The 16753-nt window shown below is 40.8% G+C and overlaps 1 protein-coding gene across 1 annotated transcript in view; it reads left to right on the top strand.

Annotated features, from left to right (window-relative positions):
- The window catches only part of LOC142656626 (multidrug resistance-associated protein 1-like), a 102359-nt gene that overhangs the window by 48339 nt on the left and 37267 nt on the right, over positions 1-16753 (top strand). Inside the window, exons 9-12 of the mRNA XM_075831550.1 lie at positions 3631-3808; positions 4517-4678; positions 13581-13673; positions 16109-16312. Of these exons, the coding sequence (XP_075687665.1) occupies positions 3631-3808; positions 4517-4678; positions 13581-13673; positions 16109-16312 (637 nt within the window). The remainder of the gene's footprint in view (positions 1-3630; positions 3809-4516; positions 4679-13580; positions 13674-16108; positions 16313-16753) is intronic.

Below are 16753 nucleotides of genomic sequence, written 5' to 3' on the forward strand. Positions count from 1 at the left end.
CGTGCACCTCTTCCCCCCAGGTGTCTTTAATAAATTGTAGAGCCCGATCCCAAAACGTGCGAATTTGTGGGCACAACCACATCCCATGAAGTAAATTAGCTTTGTGCAAGTCGCATTTAGGACAACTACGCAGATAGTGTGCTGGAGCGTCCTTATATGATAAATTAAAGGCGTATGTCGCTCTGTGCATAAGCCGGAAGTGCATCTCACGCCACTGTTCATTTACCATGACCTTCCTCACCCTCTCCCATCCCTCTCGAATTTTGCTGGAGATTTCTGGATCCTCCAGCTCCACCTCCCACGTTCTAAAGCAAGAAGTACTAAAGGAATCAAGATGAGCATTCCGAAGTTTACCATATAAACTTGCAAGACTTCTCCCCTTACCACTCTGCGGCACCAACCCATCAAATGCTCCCCGTATCTCCACTCCATCAATATTGCAGACTTTGGTTTTACATAACCCTGTTACTTGAGCATATTGCAAATACTGGTTTCCCCTCAAATTATATTTGCTAGAGACCTCCTGCCACGTAAGCCATCTCCCCTCCTCAACATTCATGAGTTGGCCCAGAACATTGATCCCTTCATCTCTCCACTGCGAAAACAATTTATTCTGACTCCCCTGTGGGAACATGGGGTTATCCCAGAACGGCCAGAATTTAGAAAGACCATACGGAAGACCAAAAAGCTTCCGCACCGCCTTCCAAGCACCGATTGTATCTTTCAGCAACAGACTTGACTTAACATTATTAGGCAGTTGAGCATACGGCAGATGTAGCAGGGCCTGCAGCGGAACCGATCCCGCCAAATCCTGCTCCAGCTGAACATTGGAGTACATATTAGTGTTATGTATCCAATCCCCTATATGCCTGCAGATGGCCGCTAAATTGTAATATCGTATAAGTGGCAGCTGAATGCCTCCATCCACTTTGGGTAGGGCCAATTTTTTATATGCAATCCTAGGTCTCTTCTTTTGCCACAAGAATTGTAAAAATGCTGTCTGTAATTTCTGGTTATCTAGATGCTTGATCAATATGGGTATGGTTTGCATTGGATATAGCAGACGAGCAAAGCTTATCATTTTTAAAAGAGCAGCTCTCCCAAACAACGACAATGGCAATGACTCCCATCGATTTAGTTCCTTATGAATTTTTTCAAACAAGGGTGAATAATTTAGCTTATAGAGGGAAGAGGGAAATTTGCCTATTTTAATCCCCAGGTATGTGATATAAGATCTGGCTATTTCCACCGTACCCTGCAAGGGTGGTCTTGCCCCTGATTCCTTCAAGTAAAGTAATTGACTCTTTTGCGCATTGACTTTATAGCCTGAGAATGACCCAAAGTATTTTAGCTTCTCCAGCACTCCCCCCAAATGATCCCCAGGCGACTTCAGAAACAACAGAAGATCGTCAGCAAAGCATGTTAGTTTGATCTCCTGACTGCCAACCATAATCCCTTCAAAATCCCTAGAGGACAAAAGATGTCTCGCCAGCGGTTCCAAGGCCAAGTCGAACAGCAATGGAGACAGGGGGCATCCCTGCCTTGTTCCCTTCTGTAAATGTATCGGTGCTGACAGAAAACCTGCAGTGAACACCCTAGCTAGAGGTTCTGAATATAATGCTTCCAGGTAATTCCTAAACAATCCTTGTACCCCAAATCTATCTAGAACTAACCTCAGCCAATCCCAGTGGACATTATCGAAGGCCTTTTCGGCATCTAGCGTTAAAAGTGCTGGCGAATCATGTCCCTCCATTTTAGAAGTCCTCATTGCGTCTTGTACCGCCAAAACCGTGCGTATGTTTTTGACCGCCGACCTCCCCTTGACAAACCCCACCTGGTGTGGCCCAATCAAATTCGGGAGAAACATAGCCAACCTGTCTGCCAGTATCTTCGACAATATTTTAACATCCTGATTTATCAAAGAGATTGGTCGATAAGACCCCGGGTTAGCCGGGTCTTTCCCTTCCTTATACAAGACTTTGATATAAGCTGCATTGCCCGATTTCAAGAATTCCTTATTTAACAGCATATGATTATACACCGGCAATAAAATGGGCGTGACTTCCTCCCTCATAAGTTTGTAAAAATCTCCCAGCAGCACTTTAAGTGTACCTAACTTTTTAAGTGACTTTTCAGAATAAGCTGGTATATATGTGTACGTGAGCAATAACACTATTTCTGGCCATTATATGACTTGTATCCTGCATTATTTATTATTTTGTAGCAGTTTGGGGAATGTAGATCGGCAAAGAGACACTCTCAGTGCAGTATTCTTGTTTAAACAGGACTTTAGAAGCTTTATTTCTCTTTCAAGCAGGGAAATCCAATAAACACAACAGTAGCTTGTCTCATCAGCATACACCAAATTTAGAACAGAAAGTAACGTTTCACATAACAAAAGTCTATGTATAACTCACACAGTCCAGCCCTTCCATTCGCAGGGGTTAGCTCTCACCATTCTGTATATATCAGATCTGGGCAGAAGCAGACCAGTCTCCACACTCTTGGTCTCCTGCCTGACCCACACACCCAGCAGTGCTTTTCTCATAGTTATTCACCCTGCACCTGTGTGGGGGGGGAAGACCCCCTGCACCTGTGGGGGGGGGGGGGGGAAGACCCTATGTTAACCTCTCAATAGACATCTAGGAATATATCTTCCTTGTCAGATTAACCCCCTCAACCTGTTATATATATATATATATATATATATATATATATATATAAATATATGTATATATATAGTACCAGCAGCCTGTGTCTGCTCCTCTATCCATAGATAGACAGCTATGGACAGCTTGTCTGTGTCGCCGCTTACTCCTCCTGCTCCCCCCCTCTCCGTAGACTTCTACGGGCAGCGTGTCCGTGTCTTGCTCTCCTTCCCCTCCCCTCTCCATAGACTACTATGGGCAGGCTGTGAAGAGACATATCTCTAATTCCTGCAGTCTGTCTCCTCTGCTCTGTAACTAGAGATAGATTTTGCTTGATAAAAGGGGGTGGCAGCAGATTACAGGAAGGGAGAAGCCTAGTGGCAGGAGCTTCACAAAGAATTTTACATGGATAAAATGACAACATTTTAACAGTAAGTAAATTAAAAAGTTAAAGTATCAGGTATACTATTAGATTAGCATAAGTTATTTGAAAAGTCAGTGTCACTTAAAGGCTACATTCAGACATAGAGGAAAGTTTCCGCCGTAGATAATGCCCCAAATCCGCCGCAAAATCCAATTTATTTTTGTTTTATTTGCTGAAAGCTTTTACCTATTGCGTCGCAATGGGTGAAATCCGTGGCACAATTCTGCAACAAATATGCAACATTTTTTTTTTGGGCTTGTATGCTAATACACATAGTACTCCTTCTCAAAGCTGGCAATGTAAATGCCTTGTTTTTAATACGTTAGAATAGGTATTTTATGAATATATTGTTTGAACAGGTTATATATTAGAAATAATGGAAAATCTTTGCATTTTTTGTCCATGAAATGTAACGATAGTGGAATAATTTATTAGGTTCCACAATGTATATGGAATGTAAGCTCAGGTTGTTAATATTATTTTTTTTTATTATTATTAATAATAATATAAAGTGATTATACACTAAGAATGATTTTTATTCGGAATCATATTCACCAGATTGCTCTTGGACCGTTTGAAAGATTCTTCAGCACCAACTTGGCAAAGCTTTTTAATTGCTCTACTCCTGCTCATTTGTCCTTGTGGTCAGTCCCTTTTCCTTCACCAACATGACTACCTTTGCTATGTTATTGGAATGAGACTGAGATCAGCAATAGTGGGCAGTGTCTATAAGAAGGTAGAGTATGTTTTTTTTGTAATCCAGATGGCAAGCATTAAAGGGGTTAGGCCATCAATATTAGATCGGTGGGGGTCCGACTGTCCGCACACTCTCTTATCATCTATTTGAAGGGGCTGTGGCGCTTGCACGAGCGCCGCAGCCTCTTCATTGTTTACATGGTTCTTCTTTCTGTTCGTACTTGCACGTGCTGTTACATTTGTATTGACCGTGCAAGGTATTGCACCACTGTCCCATTCACTTAAATGGGACAGAGCAGGGAGCGGAGATAAGAGGCATGCCATGTTTGGTACTGCAGGTACGGGACAGTGGAGGTACATTTCAGCTACAGACAGTACATTAATAAGTGACTAATATCATTGCAATTAAACCATCTACACACAATTTTTAAAGACCGGAAAACCCCTTTAAATTGGGTATTATTTATTTCTACTTTATTTTTTAATGTTTTAATTTTTCAGTTTTAAGTAACAACATAAAAAATAAAGACAAATTAAAGTCCTATCGGGAATACAGGTACTAAAATGCATTTACATTAATACAGCCTTTACCAAGTATATAAATGTATCCATATCATATATATGTTCAATCACATTCACTCTCACTATCTTTTTAAAAACACACGCACACACAATAAAAAATAACAAATGTATATATTTATTCCTCTTTTTCTTTTTTTTATTATTATTATTAATTGTTACTTTAAAGGCATTAGTTATTTCAAATGCTGGACGAAAGAATTCCTCGGCTGGTGAGATTGTGAATCTGATTTCCACAGATGTCCAGAAACTTATGGACTTGGCCACTTGCTTGAACTATATCTGGTCGGCACCAATTACAATCATTTTTGCAATGTATTTCCTGTGGCACGTAAGTGAGTTCTAGTGTTTTCCCTAACAAATTAAAATATGTGTTTATTTTGTAATCTGTGTTGTCTTTAAATATGTCTTCAAAAAATATTTCTGCTCTAATCTTTTATTAGGTAAAGATTGAGGAGGTTTGAAGTAGGCACTGAATGCCCATAGTTAATATTGGGAGCAAATGCAACACTATTAGGTTGTGTGGCAAAGAATGGGTTCAGGTCAAAGGAATTGACCTTTAACAGGTTCCCGACCGCTGGCCGTAAATATACGGCCAGCGGCCAGGGTCTCTAAAGTCCGGCGTATAGTATATATACGGCCGCACTTCAGAGACTGTGCACGCGCGATCGCGTGCACACAGCTCTATGCCCTGGCTGTTGCTAACAGCCATGGGCACTGGGCAGAATGTCAGGGGTCAATCTTTTGGCCCCTGAACATGTGATCGCTGTGACAACCAATCACAGCGATCACATGCATTTCTGCATAGAAAACAGTGTGCACGCGATCGCGTGCACACAGCCCTGTGCCCTCGCTGTTACCAACAGCTCTGGGCACTGGGCAGAGTATCAGGGACCAATCTGATGGTCCCTGATCATGTGGTCGCTGTGAAAACCTATCACAGCGACCACATTTGTTTTATTTTGACTTTTCTGGCAGTAAATCTCCTGCCTCTTTTCTTCTCCTCAAACATTGTTTCAGTTTGAGGAGAAGAAGAGACTCGGGAGAATTGCTGCCAGAAGAATACAGTGAAAAAAAATACAGTTACACTCATAAAACATTCTCTGTATAGATAGATTTCTATCTATCTATACAATCTATCTATCCATCTATCTTTTTTTCTATCTATCTACCTTTCTTTCTTTTATTCTATTAGAATAGGCAGGTAGGGAGTATATAATTATATATATATCCACATATATATAATATATATAGCAATAGCGGTTTATTTTTTTGTTAGCGGTAGTGTAGATATATATAGCAGTTAGTTTGTGTGTTTTATAAAAAAAAAAAAAAAAAAAAAAAATTTGTTTAGTTAGTGTTAGTGTTAGTTACGTTATGGCGAGGAAGTTGTTTAGCGCCGAGGAGGCATACGCCATGCTGTGGTCTGAGTCGGAGACCGCATCAGAGATGGCGTCCGAGATGGAACCTGTTTTAGGTAGTGACGATGACAGCGTCACTTCAGGTTCATCTTCAGGGGACGTTGTCCCTGATGCAGTCGAAACTGCAGAACATGAAAGTGCAGGGCCAAGTAGCGCTGTAGCACGGGACAGCCTGGTCCCTCCAGTCCAGGCTCTTGTATGGGCACCTGCCCCATCTTTTGGGCCTAGAATCCACGGATTTACGGCCACTCCTGGCATAACCGTGGACAATACAAATTTTGTCCAAATGGATTACTTCCATTTATTTATAACGGACGACATCCTAAATCAGATTGTCCACGAAACAAATTTATATGCCACGCAATATATAAGGCAGAAACCTTCATCCACCCATGCCAGAGATTGGACGCCCACCAATTTGCAGGAATTAAAAAATTTTTTGGGGCTCACCCTAAATATGGGTATTGTCAAAAAGCCCTCCATTAGGTCTTACTGGTCAACAAGACCCGCCCAAGCCACCCCAGTATATTCTGCAGTAATGCCCAGGTCTCGTTATGAGACAATAATGAGGTTCCTCCACTTCAATGACAACGCACAGGCCCCCCCAAGTACCGATGCAAACCGGGATCGGTTGTTCAAAATAAGACCGCTAATAAATTCCCTGAATAATTTATTTCTGCAACTCTACACCCCTGAGCAGAATGTAAGTGTGGACGAATCCCTCCTCAACTTCCATGGCAGACTTAGCTTTCGCCAATATCTACCTTCAAAAAGGGCAAGATATGGCGTTAAGCTCTACAAATTGTGTGAAAGCGGGTCAGGATATACCACCGCCTTCAGGATTTATGAAGGGCGGGACCGCACAATAAATGTTCCTGGATGCCCCCCTGATCTTTCCACCAGCAGTAAGATCGTGTGGGAGATAATGCAGCCTCTGCTTCACAAGGGGTACCACCTGTACTGTGATAATTTTTATTCCAGTGTGCCCCTGTTTAGGCATTTGCATGCTGCAAGGACTGGGGCATGTGGTACCATGCGCAAAAACAGAATTGGTTTTCCACAGCAATTAGTGGGGAAGCGCATGGTAAAGGGGGACTCCTGTGCTTATGCATCTGAGGAATTGCTGGCGGTCAAGTTCAGGGATCGCAAAGATGTGTATGTGCTAAGCACGATTCATACCGCAGGAACAGTGGCAGTGAGGGAAAGAGGGGCAACATCGGACAAGCACAAACCAGTGAGCGTGTCCGAATATAACAAGTACATGGGGGGGGTGGATTTAAGCGACCAGGTTTTACAGCCCTATTTAGTAAAACGCAAAACTAAAACCTGGTACAAAAAGGTGGCCATTTATTTGTTACAGGTGGCCATCCACAACTCATTTGTGCTCTATAAAAAAAACAGAGGCAGAGACACATACCTGGATTTCCAGGAGAAAATTATTGAAGGCCTCATTTTTGATGTTCAGGACACCCGAGAATGCCCCCAGTCTGAGGATGTCACGCGACTGACTGAAAGACACTTCGTCAGTCGGATTCCCCCAACAGCAACCAGAAGCAACCCCCAGAAAAAGTGCCGCGTCTGCAGAAAAGACGGGCACCGCAAAGATTCCCGATATTTCTGTCCCTCATGTCCCTCGCAACCAGGCCTGTGCATTGAGCCATGTTTTAAAAAATACCACACTGTTCTGAATTATTAGATTTTAGTTAATTTGTTGAAAATATATTTGCCCTACATTACGTTTTTATTTTTCCCCTGATTTTACTCCAAGGGTGAGGGAGGGAATGGGTGGGGGGTGGATGTCATGTTTGATGTTTTCTAAAGTTCATCTGCTGGAGAGCTCCATTTGCATAAACCTGCAATTTCTTATTTTAGAAAACCCCAAAAAATAAATTCCCATTATACCGCTAGATGAATATTTTGGGATCTCTGCTTCAAGAACAGATATTTTGGAAGTGTTATAGAAACTCTGTTGAGTTTTGTAAAACCAGCTTTGAAAAAAAGCGATTTGTGAAATAATCTTCTTCTATCGTCCGCCCTCCTACATCTCTATGTGATAAATAAGGCCACATATTTGGTATCCCCATGCACGGGAGAAGTGGCAGAATGTGAACGGAGATTAATTTTGTCCGTGGTCTATACCGTGTGTGAAAAATGCTGGTATAAACTGACGCATTTGCTAAAAAATTGCTAATTTTATTTTGATCCATCTTATTCAAGAAACTTTCAGAAGAAAACGGGACTGTCTAAAAATATGATAAACCCCTTGAAGGAAACCTTGTGGGGTCTACTTGTGTGAATGAAGTCATTTATGGGGTGTTTCTAATGTTTCAGCAGCATTAGGCCCCCCAGAAAACAGTATGCTGCTATAAAATCAAGTGCAGAATTCCTGGACCGAAAAGGCCAAAAAGCCTCCTTTTATGCCAAGCCCTGGCACATGCCCGTGAATAAAGCACACATATTTGGTATCCCCATGCACGGGAGAAGTGGAAGAATGTGAAATGCGATGAATTTTGTCCGTGGTCCATTTTGTGTGTGAAAAAGCTAGCATAAACTGGCGCAATTGTTAAAAAAAAAAAGGTAATTTTATTTTGTTCCATCTTATTCAAGAAACTTTCAGAAGAAAACTGGACTGTCTAAAAATATGATAAACCCCTTGAAGGAAACCTTGTGGGGTCTACTTGTGTGAATTAAGTCATTTATGGGGTGATTCTAATGTTTCAGCAGCATTACGCCCCCCAGAAAACAGTATGCGGCTATAAAATCAAATGCAAAATTCCTGGACCAAAAAGCCTCCTTTTATGCCAAGCCCTGGCACATGCCCGCACAGCGAATAAGGCACACATATTTGGTATCCCCATGCACGGGAGAAGTGGAAGAACGTGAAAGGAGATGAATTTTGGCCGTGGTCTATACCGTGTGTGAAAAATACTAGCCTAAACTGACGCATTTGCTAAAAAAGTGCTGATTTTATTTTGTTCCATCTTATTCAAGAAACTTTCAGAAGAAAACTGGACTTGCTAAAAATATGATAAACCCCTTGAAGGAAACCTTGTGGGGTCTACTTGTGCGAATGAAGTCATTTATGGGGTGATTCTAATGTTTCAGCAGCATTAGGCCCCCCAGAAAACAGTATGCGGCTCTAAAATCAAATGCAAAATTCCTAGACCGAAAAGGCCAAAAAGCCTCCTTTTATGCCAAGCCCTGGCACATGCCCCCCCATTGAATAAGGCACACATATTTGGTATCCCCATGCACGGGAGAAGTGGAAGAACGTGAAAGGAGATGAATTTTGGCCGTGGTCTATACCGTGTGTGAAAAATACTAGCCTAAACTGACGCATTTGCTAAAAAAGTGCTGATTTTATTTTGTTCCATCTTATTCAAGAAACTTTCAGAAGAAAACTGGACTTGCTAAAAATATGATAAACCCCTTGAAGGAAACCTTGTGGGGTCTACTTGTGCGAATGAAGTCATTTATGGGGTGATTCTAATGTTTCAGCAGCATTAGGCCCCCCAGAAAACAGTATGCGGCTCTAAAATCAAATGCAAAATTCCTGGACCGAAAAGGCCAAAAAGCCTCCTTTTATGCCAAGCCCTGGCACATGCCCGCACAGTGAATAAGGCACACATATTTGGTATCCCCATGCACGGGAGAAGTGGAAGAACGTGAAAGGAGATGAATTTTGTCCGTGGTCTATACCGTGTGTGAAAAATACTAGCCTAAACTGACGCATTTGCTAAAAAAGTGCTGATTTTATTTTGTTCCATCTTATTCAAGAAACTTTCAGAAGATAACTGGACTTGCTAAAAATATGATAAACCCCTTGAAGGAAACCTTGTGGGGTCTACTTGTGTGAATGAAGTCATTTATGGGGTGTTTCTAATGTTTCAGCAGCATTAGGCCCCCCAGAAAACAGTATGCGGCTCTAAAATCAAATGCAAAATTCCTGGACCGAAAAGGCCAAAAAGCCTCCTTTTATGCCAAGCCCTGGCACATGCCCGCACAGTGAATAAGGCACACATATTTGGTATCCCCATGCACGGGAGAAGTGGAAGAACGTGAAAGGAGATGAATTTTGTCCGTGGTCTATACCGTGTGTGAAAAATACTAGCCTAAACTGACGCATTTGCTAAAAAAGTGCTGATTTTATTTTGTTCCATCTTATTCAAGAAACTTTCAGAAGATAACTGGACTTGCTAAAAATATGATAAACCCCTTGAAGGAAACCTTGTGGGGTCTACTTGTGTGAATGAAGTCATTTATGGGGTGTTTCTAATGTTTCAGCAGCATTAGGCCCCCCAGAAAACAGTATGCGGCTATAAAATCAAATGCAAAATTCCTGGACCGAAAAGGCCAAAAAGCCTCCTTTTATGCCAAGCCCTGGCACATGCCCGCACAGTGAATAAGGCTCACATATTTGGTATCCCCATGCACGGGAGAAGTGGAAGAATGTGAAAGGAGATTAATTTTGGCCGTGGTTCATACCGTGTGTGAAAAATGCTAGCATAAACCGACGCAATTGTTAAATTCTTGCATTTTTTTCCAATTTTGCCCACTTTAGTGAAAAAAATAAAAATGATATATACTGACAAATGCCACTAAAACAAAGCCCTATCTGTCCTTTAAAAAGAGTGTAAAATTCAAAGATGAACTTTATTCACCTGCTGAGTTATAGTCATGTAAAGAAGCGCATAGCAAAATTGTGAAATTTGCTCTGGTCATTTAGCTGTAAAACAGCCTAGTCCTTAACCGGTTAAAGTGTTATCCAGGATTTTAAAATTTGATGGCCTATCCTTAGGATAGGCGATCGATATTAGAATGGCAGTTGCAAGTATGAACCAGAATTAAACCGATGTAAACAATGAAAAGGCTGCAGCACCCGCACAGCTGATCGGCGGGGGGGGATGGGGGTGGGGTGTGTGTGTGTGTGTGTGTGTGTGTGTGTAGAAAGTTGACCATCAATTTTAAAATCCAGGATGACCCCTTTAATGGGGTTTTGACTTTAGACTACAGCTTTTAATTATTAACGAAACCCCTAATAATAACATTGGGTGCTACTGGAACCTGCTGCATTCTACACCCAGAAATGAGTAGTAATCTATGGGGCAACCACAGGGGAAGTGAAGCACAACACAATTCCCATGAAATCAGTGGGCTGTTTGTGTAATGCGTTGACAGACTAGGTACTCCTGTGCAAGAGACAGTCTTTGTAGCTGCTGCCCGTCCTGTCTGTTAGATGAATGTCCTGAATGGGGGACCCCAATATTTACTCTGATTCTCTAGTGTTTTCCAAATCTGACAACCCCTTTTATTCTGGGGGCTTTTGGAATTCACTAAAGTTTATCTGACATATCTAAACTAAATGTCCATAAATAACAAAGCTGAGGAACCCTCTGCTTATGATGATGCGCTTCTGTTTGGCCTGATCATTGCTTGCAATTTCACCATGTAATAGCATTATGTTCATCTACCTGTAAGTTGGGGAGGATATCCTGTGGGCTACAACTTGAATGTGGAAAAAATGCATTAAAGTCTTCAATTGGAATGTTTTTCCATAATAATATTTATCCACTATTAGCATCAATTGCTACTAGTTACTCAAAGGATGTACCAGTAGTTCAAAATAGACAGGAAACTACAAAAGAAGGTTAGATAAATGGAATGACTATATGGACTCCAATAGAAAGGCAGATAAGAGAAGCCTATAAATATGACAGGGATTTGGTTGATAAAGTCGATTGCAGATTGCAGTCTTCCCTCAAGTGTACAATGAAGCACGATTGTATTACAGCCCAAAAATTGCTTGGAATGCAAGTTGTAGAACAAGTTGCCCTTTGTTAATATTTGAGTGTTGTTAATGTTTTTACTTCTGAGGTGACTGAATAGAAGACAGTCAGGCCAAAGCTCATAAGAATATGAATTAACAAAACGTTGTAAGGTCAATGGTGGCTGTAAATTATCTATTACTGGACAAGAAGAACTTAATGAGTTAATGATTGCTTGAAGACAAATGCATATGGGTTAAATATACTCCTCAACTTTGAAATTGCAACACCATGAAGGAAAAGTTTTGGAATTGTGGAAATCACAGGATCAATAGAAGTTTTAATGATATGCAACTGATAAAAAAAATGGAAACAAAATATTCCAAACATCTTGATTTATTCAGTATCGAGTATGAGCGCCACGCGCATAAATACACACACTTACACGCCTTGGCATGCTATCAATGAGGTTATTAACAGTTGTATGAGGAATGTTATGCCACGCTGAGTGCACTTGGGCACTCAAATCATCAAGATTGGCTGCTGCTCCCTTTGCAATTTCCGACCATGACGTCCTAGATGTGCTCGATGGGAGGCAATGCTAGTACATTTAGGACACGCAGGTTGCTCACAGTAGCATGAGCAATATGCGGCCTGGCATTGTCTTGCTGAAAAACGACTTCTAGGACACTTTGGAGAAATTACCGTACCACTGGTTCCACGACCAAATCGATGTAACGCCGAACTGTTAGTGTACTGGAAATGAAGACTACAGGGATCCGGCTACTATAAATTATGCCACCCCACACCATAATCCCGGGAGTAGGACCGGTGTAACATTCCCTTGTGAAGGCCACTTCATGACGTTGCCCACGTGGTCTCCAGACTGACTAATCTCCGGCTACCTTTGCGTCTGAAACAAAAGCAGGACTCATTGCTGAAGATTATAGACCTCCATTCCAGCCTCCAATGCCGTCTTGCTGTGCACCATCACAGCCTTTGAGAGCGGTGGCGTGTGGTCAATGGAACACCTGTAGCTGGACATCGTTGCCCAATGTCGTGCAGATGACTTCTGATGGTTTGTGTTGGCACTGGTAGTCGCCCTAGGCTTGGGATGTAACGTCCCATTTCACTTGCAGTACAGAATGGATTACTACGCGCCATTCCAATTAGACGATCCGTCCGTGCAGAAGTTTGTCTCCGTGCACCTCTTGCTGTCATTCCCGTTTGTAGTTGTTCTCCCAACCCCCCGGGACACGCAACGTTAAACAGTTCTGACATCTTGGCCTGGGCGTGTAGCGATCTGCCGGAGTGATCAACCAAGGTCTCTCAATTAAAGGATTCTGTCCCTCTCAGTTTGTGACAAGTGGTGATAACTGGCACGCCGAAGAACAGCGGCATCACACAATCATCCCACACCACTTGATCCGATTTTTGAGTTTTCATGTGGCTAAAAAGCTTTGCTTTCAATATGGCTTTTATGCCCTCCACATGCCACAAATTGGAGCTAGGTGCTTGAAAATTTGCAGATTTTAGCGACACCTGCTAATTTCTCGATTTGCATAACCTTACGCCTTGCCCTTCTTGTTGTTGCAATTTCGATGTTGAGAAATGTGTGTATATATGTATGTATGTATGTGTACGAATGTGTTTGCCTACCTTTTATATTGTTAAAGAAAGAATTTTGAAATCGATATTCCGGTTTTTGCAAATGAATGTTATTCTTTGTATAATAAGAGTTATACATTTTTCCAATATACTTTATCAATTCCTCACTGATTTCAAGATCTCTGCTTGCAGGCATTCTATAGGAACCTACATTATTTACTCCCTCAGATAAAAAATCTGTCCTGGTTATGACATGGACACATATAATGCCCCTTTAACTGATTTGAACTTTTCCTTGGTTTTCTTATAAAATATTGGTCAGTGTCCTCTTTAATAAGTCGACATTGTAATATGTGGAAATTTTCATTTTATTTTATAATATAATTCTACAAAATCATTATCATTGATCATTTATATGCTCTTCACATTTGTTTTTCAGACGCTGGGTGTTGCTGTATTTGCAGGAGTTGGAGTATTTATTTTAAATCTTCCTTTTATGACTATATTTGGAGTCTTGATCAAAAAACTGCAGGTAAAATTGAGATGTATTCTTAATTTTGGTTAACTTTAACCCCTTTCTGACATCCGCTGTATATGTGCGTCAGGGTAAGTATGGGCTGAGCCCTAAGGCTTTTCTCTTAACTAAAAGCTCTGTTATATGGACATCAGGGAGATGCGCAGCCGACATGATGAAAATGTATGGGGACAAGCGATCGGAGTAACGAGCGCTCGTCCCTATACGTATCGAATCATTGCTCCGTGTGATAGGACCAAACGAGCGCCGATCAACGAGCTGTCTCGTTTACACAGCCCATGTCCGGCCATGTAATAGTACCTTAAGATTCTCCATGCCCCTTATTAGTTTAGTTGCTCTTATTTGTATTTTTCCAACTCCAGGGCATCCTTTCTATGAACTGGAGCCCAGAACTGAACTGCATATAAAGTGGTAATATTATGTTCCTGTCCTGTGAGTCCATTCCTCTTTTAATACACAACAATATCCTGACGACCTTAGAAGCAGCTGATTGACATTGCATGCTGTTATTTAGTGTATGATCTACAAGTACACCCAGATCCTTCTCAACAAGTGACTCCCCCTAGGACATATGATGCAAGCAGATTATTAGTACTCAGATGCATAACTTTACATTTATCCACATGAACCTTATTTGTCAAGTGGATGCCTAAACCCTCAGTGTGTCCAAGTCGGCTTGTAATTTTTACACATCTTCCACAAACTGAAGTATAACACATATCTTATTATCATTTGCAAAAATAGAAACAGTACTATTAATCCCATCCTCTATATCGTTAATAAATAGTAGGAATAATTGACCACCGCTCTCTGGTTACGGTCATTGAGACAATTTTCAATCCAATTGCAAACTCTACTTTCTAAACCTATCGTTTTTAATCTACCCATTAGACGTCTATGGAGGACAGTGTCAAATGCCTTTGCAAAGTCCAAAAACACTATATCCACATTGGCCCCTCTGTCTAGGCTTCTGCTCACCTTCATAAAAACAAATCAGGTTGGTTTGACAACTGTTGTCCTTAGTAAAACCGTGCTGGCTGTCACTTATAATACTATTTTATGTCACATAATCCTGTATATAGTCCTTTAAGAGCCCCTCATACATTTTTCCCACGATGGTCTGTAATTACCCTGGGCCTAAACTAAAACTAAAGCCCTTGTTGAAAATGGGCACCACATTTGCCAGTCCCTTGGCATTATACCAGTCACTATAGAATCTCTGAGTATTATGAACAGGGGGAGAGAAATAACTGAACTAAGTTCTTTCAGAACTCTTGTTCACATTTATTTTATTTAACTTAGTTTGGACCATATCTACATTCAGCCAATTCAGTATATTAATTGATGGATTAACAGCACTGGCACTGCCTACGTCAACTGCTCTTTTTTTTTCTGCAGTATATACAGAGCTAAAGAACCCATTCAATAGCTCCACCTTGTCCTGATCCCGCGTGATCAACTCTTCATTACCACTATGTCCTTGTTTTTTTGCAATTATAGAATTTTTGGGGATTTGTTTTGCTATCTTTGGCCATTTGCCTTTGATTTTGTATTTTTGCTAATTTTATTACTCTTTACAGATTTTATTAAGCTCTATTCAAAGGCTAAGGCTTCGATTTATATTTTTTAAATGTCCTTTTTTGTCATTTAGGCTTCTTTCACATCTGCGTTGGGACTCCATGAACAGAATCCACACTGACACAAACAGAAACCATAGGTTTCCATTTGCATCACCATTGATTTCAATGATAAATGGTTTCCGTTTGTCACCGTTGTTTAATGGTTCCGTCGTTTTGACGGAATCAATACACTAGTCGACTACGTAGTCGATCTGTTTAATGTATACCATTATTGTCTATAGTATAGTCTATGTTGATGGACAGCCTACGTTTACCGTATACATCGGGAGCTTATGCCATCGTTTACGTTAAACACCTTGACCATTTAACATAATGTCAATTAGGACTAAGATGTGTTATACATGCATTAATAGTTTTACTGTACATATGAATTGACTCCATTGAGTGAGTTGAAATGCTGCATAGGTTAAATAATAAATCTACAATTCTTTGAACACAATATTGGAGCATGCAAACAGTTCACAAACTGCGCTGTCTAAAAAATACTGCCACCCTTGGCCCGAAAGCCAATAATCATCCTTTTTGCAACTCTGATAAATTGCCCCTTTTACCCATGGCAACAACGAGTTATATGTGTTCAGACGCACACCTTATATACCCGCCAAGCCTGCCCATGACACACCACTTCCTTCATGTGCTACGTGCTGCCAACGTCGAAAGTAGGAGGTGGTCAAAATAATGTTACTCGACTGTAAATCCATGTAGAAAAGTTGCGCTACCAGTAATTGATTTGTTTCACAAGTTTTCATGGTCTGTATATGATGCCTCAATAATTCATTTTTATTTCCAAAGGAGGAACAGATGAAGCAGAAGGATGGCCGTATAAAGCTTATCTCTGAGATTCTGCAAGGTATAAAGGTACTGAAGCTATATGCCTGGGAGAATGCTTTCATGAAGAAAGTTGAAAGCTTTCGGCTGATGGAGCTGAAAGCAGTGAAAAAGAACGCTCTGTTGTTATCCGGAGCGCTTGCTTTATTTGTGGCTTCTCCGTTTTGGGTAAGTATCATAAGCGCAAAGTTCATGAAGTAGTTTATATGTTTTTTTTTCCCTAAAATTAAATAGCCGTCTATGCCAGTGGTTAGAAAATAATGATTTATAAAAATAATTATACTAATTGACATTCCTAGAGTAAAAATCTTGCCGTTTTTGTTGGATAAACCTGAATTGTATTAATGACTTGCTTGATGTTAGAACAGTCAAGTCTCAGGAGATGCCTCTATGAGGTAGTTATATATGGGTATGCCAGGATCTATGCTTTATGCATAATTACTATCGCTTACCTTATGCTTTATCACCAGTTTTCCCTGTTACTTGTTTGAAGGGCAAATTTTGGAAATACAGAAATTAATAATAAAACCCGATTGATTGGTTAAGGGATATCCTGGAATATATTTTCATTTTGAAAAATATCAACAAAACCCTGAGGCTGGGTTAACA

This window comes from Rhinoderma darwinii, chromosome 6, assembly GCF_050947455.1.
Source record: "Rhinoderma darwinii isolate aRhiDar2 chromosome 6, aRhiDar2.hap1, whole genome shotgun sequence".
NCBI classification, from domain to species: Eukaryota; Metazoa; Chordata; class Amphibia; order Anura; family Rhinodermatidae; genus Rhinoderma; species Rhinoderma darwinii.